The sequence below is a fragment of the Girardinichthys multiradiatus genome, chromosome 10, assembly GCF_021462225.1.
Source record: "Girardinichthys multiradiatus isolate DD_20200921_A chromosome 10, DD_fGirMul_XY1, whole genome shotgun sequence".
Classification (NCBI taxonomy): Eukaryota; Metazoa; Chordata; class Actinopteri; order Cyprinodontiformes; family Goodeidae; genus Girardinichthys; species Girardinichthys multiradiatus.
The window spans coordinates 16259469-16269306 of NC_061803.1; the positions used below are offsets into that span (position 1 = coordinate 16259469).

A 9838-nucleotide genomic window follows, 5' to 3' on the forward strand; every position below is an offset into this window, starting at 1 on the left:
ATATCCGTAACATTTGTCGTTTTATTCTGGTTTATCAAACAGCAGAGTTGATGGAGAAACATGAACAGTAAGACGTTCAAGTACAGCTTTACAGTGGTTTCCTCTCTCACAGAGCAGAAACCACTATCAATGTTTTAATAAATACATGTCGTCAGACTGTGAGGATTTGCTCTATTTTTACAGATAAGAGTCTTTCAGTCTGAAAACACCTTATCTGGACCACACACCAGGTGTTGTCCTATAAGTTGGCTCATTTAACTGTCATGACAATCTAGCATCAGTGGAGACAGACAAGTCATTCATTAGCAATGAAACTAAAAGTTGGGATTTGGTATTATATCCTCACTAACTGTTCTTGTGACTAATCAGAACACAGCCAAGGACTAACAAATGATCTGGATTTCCAGAGGAATTTCCAGAGGAATTACCTTTTCTCTCACAATTCCCAGAATGCTTGCGGGTGAGAGACGGGAAAAAAACACCAAATTTAACCAGTCTAACTATTTGTGGTTAAAGGCTGAGTCCTCCAGATATTTGGACCTGATGATGAAGCGTGGCAGAGGTTAGTACAACCGGGTGGAGGAGGAGCCGGTGAGATGCTCCCAGTTGTTGTAAAGGGCGTATGCACCAGATACGGCAAGACCAACGAGACCTCCACGGGCGGCGCTCTTTAATCCTCCTGAGAAAATAAACAGAATCATCATTATCTCTGAAAACGATCATTAGGCAGAATATTAGGTGTTCAGTAGACAGACTTAACGTCAGGATGGGAACTCTGTTTGGGCTTTAGAGGCTTTTCAAAGATCTTAGAATCTGCATAATTATTACTCTGCCATCTGTATGTTACAACATGCCCAACAAAGCATTTACATTGCATATTTAACTTTATTGTCTTCTTGCTGCCCTGCAAACAAAAAAAAATGTTGTACAATGAGCACCCCAATAATTTCTTTAAAATATGTGTAAATGACCCTTTAATTTAATTTGAACTTTAATTAGTTGACTAGACTGTCTGAAAATGTTTATTAGTAACCTATGGCTCTTTGTTTCTCTAGGGTGTAAATAGGACCCAACAAAGATGTTCTTTCCAAAACAGGAAAGACAAGAGAACATGTCAGTTCTCATTTGAGAATGCAGCGTAGTTTCTGCATAGCTCCTCCTACTCCCATTTACAACTGAGGACAATTGCGTTGTGTGAAAGGGCACTTAATCCCCAATAACTTAAGCATTGTTTATTTAAACATTACTGCATTAAGTTGATGGGTGTTTATAGAAATTATTCATTGAAGACTTCCTGTTTTTGGAATGTAAATATGACATAGAGGCTAATTTATCTTAGACACTTTAAAAGGGAAAAGCAGGAACACAAAAAAAAAAAAAAAACTATCGACCTTGTTTCACAATTATTGGCACCCTGTAAACGATGGTTGTGTAAAACTCAAAAATTGGCTTTATAATAATAAATAATAGCCTGACACAAAAATCTTACAAAATTAGGAAAAGTTTTCCCCCAAATGGCAACAATCAAACCTTTTATTTGACTTCGCATTTAATCAACAAAAACTACATAAATGCTTTTCGGTTTTCAAACAAAAAACCTTTTAAGTTTTTTTTTATTTTAAGCACCACTGTTGTAGCTTTTTTCTAGATTAGAATGATGAAAAAAGGTAAAAAAATAAAATGATAAAACATTTACAATGATTAATTAGGTAAATTAATGACCAATACCCAAGAAGAAAAACCTACCGCTGGATTTGAAGAGCATCCCTGTTAACGTGCCAGCAGCGACTGTGTTAATATCATCTTCTGCCCCTCTGGCTTTCTCTATTGCCACACCAAAAGCACTATACAACAGGGCTGCAAGGATATTGAAAAACAAACCTGAGTTTTAAGGACAAGCCTTTGCATCTGAAAAAAAAACTTAAACGTTTCTTTTTTTTTTTGGGTTCTTTATTATCTTACCGACAGAGCCAAGAGAGTTGGCCCAGGAAGCCCCCTGCCTGGTCACCATGTTCAGAATTCTGGAGAAGAAAAATCATTTCAGAGCATTTTCACACCTATAGTTTGTTTACTTGGTGAGAATAGGTTGATGAGTTTGTTAACTTGTACGTTTTTCGGGGGCGGTTTGGTTCTTTTTCAGATCTCAAAAGTGTATTCAACCCTGACCTCCACAAATCGCACTTTTATGGAAAAGTAGAAGAAACCCATCAATGGAAAAACCCTGAACACACCGGCCCTGTAATCAAGCATGGTGGTGGCAGCATCAGGCTGTGGGCATGTTTTCCTTTAGCAGGGACATAGAGGCTGTTCAGAGTGAAGGGAATATAGATGGAGCTAAATACAAGACAATACTGGAAGGAAACCTGTTGGGGACAACAAAAGATCATGGACTTGGGCACAGGTTCACCTTCCAGCAGGTCAACAACCCTAAACATACAGCCAGAGTCACAATGGAGAGTTAAAACAAAGAATATCCATGTGTTAGAAGGGCCCAGTCAAAGTCCAGATCTAAATCAAATTGATAATATGAGGAAAGATAAATCGAAAAGCATTAATCATTTTCTTTCCACTTTACCATTACGCACTGATATGTGTTGGCCTATCTCACATAACCATGGTAAAATAAAATAAAATAAAATAAAGTGGATGGAGTCTATGCTTACTGTACGTTGCGCGGTTTGGACCATGCCATGTCTCTAGTCTCCTTCAAGCCCATCCTCAGACCATTTAAAGCTCCCAGTGAAGCTCCTGTGTTAGAGTGAGGCAAGAGATAAGCTCAGGAAACTCAAGTATGAGTACACTGAAACATGAATTTTGAGCATAATATTCCCAACATATTCCCAAGTATTAATTCTGCAAAGGAATTTACAGACTTGTCTTAACAATAGGACAGGAATTAATACCAGTGTTTCTGTTTTTCTACTTTTCTCTGAAGGTTTTTCCCTGACATTAGAACATATCACTGGATCAGAGAAGGATTATTTAAAAAAAGCTGTCAGGACCAGAGTCATAACAACTGATCTGCATTAGAATAGGACCTCAATTGGACTCAGCTGTGACATTTATATGAAATGGCAAAAAGGTATACTATTCTGTGCAATTAACAATTTAAAGTACAACAAACATGAGATCAAAGTAATAATTAATAAAAGATGCACTATGACAACTGTAATAAGCAACATTATGTAATTCATTTGTGTTTTAGTTCTTAAAAAGCTGTGAAACTGTGATATTGTATACATCTTAGAATTGATTCTATAATGGCGAGCTGGCCAGATCCTGCTGCAGCAAAGCATCCCCAAACACAGTTGAATTCAGTTTATTTATACAGCTCTGATTCACAACAAATGTGACCTCAAGGCACTTTACAAAACAAGCAGGTCTAACTTCCAACTCTGTGCTTCACAGTTAGTATGAGTTATTTTTTGTAAAATGCTGTATAAGGTACATGCCAAACACATTCTCTGTTCTGGTGTCCAAATAATTCAATTTTGGAGTCATCTGACAGCTCTTTAGATCTCACCATGGTGCTAACACTCACTTTAAAAGTCAGCAGCACAATAAACAAAATGTATGTGGTTTAAACAGGACAATTCTCCTTCAAAATGCTGAGCAATGATGTTTTCATCCTCTGCACATTTTATGTGGTAATAGTTATGGGGGTGTCCTAAATTATTCCTTGGCAGAAAAATTATCTTAATTTGAAAATTGAATCTTGGTTTTATTTCAAAAAATATTGTAACCACAAGGACTGTTTTTGATAAAAAGTTTGATTATTCTCTGCTAATGTTTTTAAAATATATGGGTTTGCAATTAGGTAATTTCTTTGTTTTTTTAAGGGACATAAATTAAAATAAATAAAAAATAAAATAAAATAAATAAATTTTATATTTAGTCTTTACATTTGCTCATGGCAACATTTGAAAGTTCATTATAATGCTCATGCAGATTGAATGACATTAATTTACTAACAAACCCAGTTTAAGTTCCTCAAAAAATGAACCAGCGTTACTCACCAGTCATACATGAGCCCCCAATAGTAAAGAAAGCCAGTTCAAATCTTCCCCTTGTCTTGTTGGCCCCTGTAGGTAAAATGAACTCATCTGTGTCCTGCAACACAATAATTTCAGATAAGCACAGGCAGAAAAAAAGGCACCAAACGCACTCATTGTGTAAAGTAATAGTGAGATCACGTCTACCTGAACCAGGTAACGAGGGTCGACGTTAAGGTAAGGGGAAAGAGGACTCATTCCTGTAACTGAAATAAAGGAATTAGCAATTGCAATTGTTTTTAAATGTGTTAAAAAACTATCTGCATGTGAGCAACGTGACAGCAGCTAACATTACAGTTTAGTTACAGCTAGCATCCCAAGATACTTACGGGGGACACCGGCCAGCTCTGTGTTGGAGTATTCAGGTGCACCCCCACCAAAAAGACCCCCGAGACCCCCTTTGAATCCCCCCGACCCCTGTGAGTTATTGTCCATGGCTGCAAACCCCTCCTGGAGACTCAAACTGGAGCCTGGAAACTGGAAGATGCTAGCCGAGTCAAGCTAACCTTAGCAAGAAATGTCGTAACACTCCAAAATAAACGACGAACCTCCCCTGGATTTCTTCAACACCAGCGAAATATATCCTGGTCGGGATTATTTTAAACTCCAATGTAATCTTTAACGCAAAATCGGCGTTTTTTGTATTGTTTTGTTTTGTTTTAACAAAAAACTACGTAGCTTCTGTTGTGATCATGTCTCTGACCTCCAGCAGCATGCTCTCCCGTAAAGCGATCTCCGGTAACGGACTGTTGCGTCAACAACCAAAGTCTTCAAATTGAACATTTAACCTCCCATTCCAAGAAAACATTTTCATAACTTTTTTATGTATTTGTTGAATAATAAAGGTGGTAGTGAATTGTGAAAAAAATTATGTTTTTACCTTAGCAACATTACGAGCAATTGTACGACAGCTCGGTGAATATTTGTAACGGAAGTGAAGAAATGATACGACGGCGTGTCCGCCATATTGTGAGTGGCAAGTTCATCATAGAAACAATTACAACTATGCTGCGAGACATGGTTTTTCTGAGTAAAACAACTCCTAAAGCTTATGTTGAGCTAATTTCCTATGACTCATTTTTGTCTAAAATCATGTATGTTTATTTTTGTAAAAAAAAAAAACAACAAAAAAACTCAATACCTTCCAATCAACGGGGCTGCGCGGTGGCACAGTTGATAGCACTGTTGCCAGCACTGTTGCCTTGCAGCAAGAAGGTCCTGGTTTCTTTCTGCATGGAGTTTGCAAGTTCTCTCCGTGCATGCGTGGGTTCTCACCGGGTATTCCGGCTTCCAAAGTCCAAAGACATGCCTGTTAGGTTAATTGGTCACTCTAAATGGCCCTTAGATGTATGAATGAATGTGTGTGTGGTTGTTTGTGTGTTGCTCTGCGATGAACTGGAAACCTGTCCAGGGTGTACCCTGCCTCTCGCCCATAGACTGCTGGAGATAGGCACCAGCTCCCCCGCGACCCACTCTGGAATAAGCGGTAGAAAATGACAGACTGACTGACTTTGTTTCATTTAGTTATAGCGTGGCTATCCTGATTAAACAGTTTATTTAATCTATTTTGTTTAGTCAAAACATTATTTTTAAGAGGTCGATGTGAAATCATTATTATCGTAACAATACAAAAAAGATTTTTCAAGCCTTATTTATGACTTGATGCATATGGCAATTTTTAATAATAATATTATGTCACAATAAAGAACATTATAATCTCATACTTACTTGAATTGGATACACCTGTGATAGCCAAGTCACGATAATGATAATAATTATGAGATATCTAAGGCGTCTCTTATTTATGAGATAGAATCTTGTTTTATAAAACATGAAATAGTTTTATCTTATGAATGAGATCGGGTAAACATGAAACAGAGTTTTGTAATTTATGAGATAACCAACTCTTTATTTAGAAAAATGTTTGAGATTATTTCCTATAATTTTAAACTAGATATTATTATTATTATTATTTCATTGCAGTTACAGGAATAGAGTTCCACAATACCCACAACACCTCACAAGTTTAAGAGGATGTGTTCTAACAAAAATATCAGTATAAACAAACAGGCCCTTATTCATTTTAAATGGATCTTTGTGGAAATGTAAGCTTAGGAAACTCCACACACCATTCAAAAGTCTGTGGAGGCATTTCCTTTGGGGGTTATATTATTTCATGTTCCTTTTATTACCTGTTGCAGCTTGTAAATGCATCTTGAAAGCAGCTGCAGTTCCTCACATGCTACACAGGGATGCAGCAAAGAGTCAGCACCACAGATAAGACCAGAAACATTGGGTCAGACTTGTTTATCCTGGTCCTCCTCGATCCTATTTCTAATTAGGCCTGATTTGATTAACTAATTTAGTTTAATATGGTTCAGGACGTGCAGATATGAGTTAAAACAGATTGACATTGCCAGTAATTGAGGTAGATGTGCTGAATTGGCTTAAAGACAACCTCCATATGATATATTGCAGGCTTTGACCAGCTTGTTACCTTCTGCACCTTTACGATGCCACCCCGGGTGGGAACCTTCTTCTTACATGTACATATGTGAAAACGCAGGTTCACTCTAGCTCTGCTCCGGTGGCCATCTGCTGCCGGTCAAAGGGACAGAAACTCTGAAGGAATCTAGTGTGTTGGATTTCACAAATAACAGAGCGTCTTATTTGCATGCTACCATTGTGTGTGTGTATTCAGAAGGGGCCAAGCGAAGCGATGAAGTTTGCCATTGTCACCCAGTGTGGGTGTTTTCAGACTCTCTGGCATGATGTGTGAGTTAGTGTTCTGTGTTGCTGCCCAGTGTGCCCACTGTCATTCCCACAATGCCCCATTCAGCTGTGGGCCTCTCTCTCTCCACTCTCAGACTAGGCTGCCACACATTTTGTGCTTCTGGCTAATCATCATCACTGGAATACAAACCACATTTTTACTTGTTGGATGAAATAACTGTGATGTCATCTTTGTTATCTTTTTCAGGAACTTTTCATTCTCTCCTTCCTTGCTTCCTACTTTTTTGCTCTCTCTCCCTTGCTCTCCCTCTCTCTCTTTCTTTCTGTCTCTCTGAGCTCCCAAACACAAAAGACAGAGAGGCCACGACAGGACCCCAGTGTAAGCTGGTTGACAAGGAGACAGTGTTGGGTCTTTAAACTGCCTCTGAGGGTGTGTGGAGTTAGGGGGAGTTGGCCTTATTTACATGGGAAGAGGACAAGGGAGAGAAAGGATAGAACGATGGGTTTAAAATACAACTTTTGAGCAGCTTACAGGACTGAAATCACTCCTCCTCTGCTTAGTCATCAAATATTTACCAGACAGATACAAATCTGGAGTTGTTCATTATGTGAATGCATACAGTGCTGTAAAAACGTTGGTGTTACCATACAGATTTCTTATGTTTTTGCTTTTTTTCTCACACTTAAATGTTTCAGATCAGCTAGCAACTTTTTATACCAGACAATGATAACCAGGGTAAATACAAAATGGGGTTTTCAGACGTATTAAACCACATTTTGTTGACAAGCTGAGTTCAGTTTCACTAGCTACATCCAAGCCTTAATATTGCCTGATCTGTATAATCAAGAAGTCACTTAAATGACTGATATAAAGCCATTTCTGAACTTTTGGGATTCAGCGAACCACAGTAAGAGCAGTTCTCTGTAAACGGAGATAACATGGAACAGAAGAAGCAAGAACAATGACTAAAGCACTACAGGCCTCACTTGCCTCAGTTAAGGTCAGAGTTTATGATTCAAAACTAAGAAGCAAACTGGGCAACAAAATAGCACCTATAGGAGAGCTCCAAGGTGAAAACCACTGCTAAGCACAAAAACACAGAGTTCTGTCTCATTTGCCGGAAACATTTTCATGATCTCCAAAGCTTATGAAAATTTTCTGTGGGCTGACAAGACAAAAGTTAAACTACTTGAAAGGTGTGTGTCGTGGTTTATCTAAAAAACTAAGGCAGCATTTGGACAAAACAAAAAAAAAAACATCATAAAGACAGTCAAACATGGTCATGATCTGAAATTGTTGTACTGCTTATTAAGGACATGCATGTTGAAATTGATGGAACCATGAATTCTGGTTTCTACTAGAAAATCCTATAGACATCAGTTTGTGACCTTAAGCCCCAGCATACTAGATTTATGCACACAATGATCTGACGCAAACCAACATGTCTACATCTGAATGGTTCAAAATCACAAACAAATGAAAAAAAAGCAAAATGACGGTTTTGGAGCGACCTAATCAAAGTATGGACTTAAATCTAATAGAGATAATATAGCATGACCTTAAACAGACCGTTCATGCAAGAAAACACCTCAGTGTGGCTGAATTAAAACAAATTTTGCACAGAGGAGTGGGCCTGTGTGAAAAAATCATTGCTAGTTATCACAAACACTTGATGATAGTTGTTGCCACAATGGGTGGTTTAGGGGGGGGAATCAGTTTTTCACACAAAGCCAGATTGGTTTGGATTGACTTTCCTCCTTAATAAATTGGAGTGTTGTCAATAACTGTTTACCATTTGTTCTTGAATTTCTTCTGATTAGGGCATAATGTGATGCATTTTGAGATATTTTAGCCTACTTCAAGTTCAACTCCATTTAGCAATTTCTTAATTCTACAGGTGTGCCGAAAAGGAAATGTAAATCACAGGTAAATTATGGTTTAAAAAGCACAGTGATTATATTTTTCACATAAGGCAGATTTGGATAACTTTTTTCACCTAAACAAAATCATAATTTAAAAACTGCTTTTGATAGTTATTCAGGTTATCTTTGTCTGATATTGAAGTTGAATTTTATGCATGTTGGGTTGACAAACAAGCCAAAACAGAACAAATCTCTGAGGGGCACATACTTTTTCACAGCACTGTACAGCACTGAACCAACCTGTCTTTTCCTCTCACTTACTTCTAATATTTTTCTCACACAGACAATAACACACACATGCTCACAATCACACTTTGATTGGGAGCTGTGGGAGCGCTGGGCCCCCGGTGCTGGCCTTAGTGAGAGCTGACTGCAGAATACATTACCAGCTGCTTTTAAGAGGGTCTCATTCCAGAAGAACGGGGGATGAAAAACAGCACAAAACTGGAGAGAAAACAGGAAAAGCAAAGACGAGAGCACATACACGCACACCCATCCCAACACTCATGCAGCCCCCACCCATTTTAATCCACACACACACTTTCATACTCCCAGCCCTTTTCTCCTCTCTCGCTATCTCCACTCGTGCTTCTTCCTGTCCAGAGGATTGTCAGCAGTGGTCACATTATGTCCTTTCACTGTCTGTGATCAGGGGGTTGGGGTTGCAGCCACAGAGCAGGCTCAACTCCAAACATGAAGTTCAACATCAGAGCCCCCCCCCCCATCCCCACTCCTCCCCAACTTTACAATGAAAGCAGGAAGGGCAGGGAGAGGACGAATGAACCACCCACTGCTGTATTCACCATTGAAAACCCCCACGTGATTCTACTTTTTTCCCTTTTTTGTGCGTGTGAAACTTTTACATGAGGTTTTAAAGGGATTTTTTCACTCTCAAACTCGAAAGCATAAGGCTTGAACTGTGCAAAAAGTTCTTCAAAGACAAGCTAAAGCAAATGTAAGTCACCAAGACGTGTGGGTTGTTAAAGCTTAGTTTTTCCCAAGGCTTTAGGGACAGGCTGTGATCCTGTCTAATATTTACTTTGCAGATGTTCGAGGGCAAGCTTGCACAATCAATTTTCCTTCAATTCCCCGGTCAGCTCAGCCTTCAAACCTGCAGCCCCCTCTTTTTT

The 9838-nt window shown here is 38.7% G+C and overlaps 1 protein-coding gene across 1 annotated transcript; it reads right to left on the reverse strand.

Annotated features, from left to right (window-relative positions):
- Window position 1: 1 nt before the first annotated feature.
- On the reverse strand, window positions 2–4891 carry timm23a (translocase of inner mitochondrial membrane 23 homolog a (yeast)). Its single transcript, XM_047378101.1, has 7 exons — window positions 4382–4891; window positions 4200–4258; window positions 4017–4110; window positions 2664–2748; window positions 1963–2021; window positions 1747–1857; window positions 2–679 (listed from the first exon to the last, which is right to left on the reverse strand). The coding sequence occupies exons 1-7, from the start codon at window positions 4485–4487 to the stop codon at window positions 564–566; spliced, it is 630 nt and encodes a 209-aa protein (XP_047234057.1). The 5' UTR covers window positions 4488–4891; the 3' UTR covers window positions 2–563.
- Between the last annotated feature and the right edge of the window lie 4947 nt (window positions 4892–9838).

Coding starts and splice junctions, on each gene's coding strand:
- timm23a (XM_047378101.1), bottom strand. CDS start 4,487: ATGGACAATAACTCACAGGGGTCGGGGGGATTCAAAGGGGGTCTCGGG. Junction 4,259..4,381: donor AGAGCTGGCCGGTGTCCCCC/GTAAGTATCTTG, acceptor CCTTTATTTCAG/TTACAGGAATGAGTCCTCTT. Junction 4,111..4,199: donor ACCCTCGTTACCTGGTTCAG/GTAGACGTGATC, acceptor ATTGTGTTGCAG/GACACAGATGAGTTCATTTT.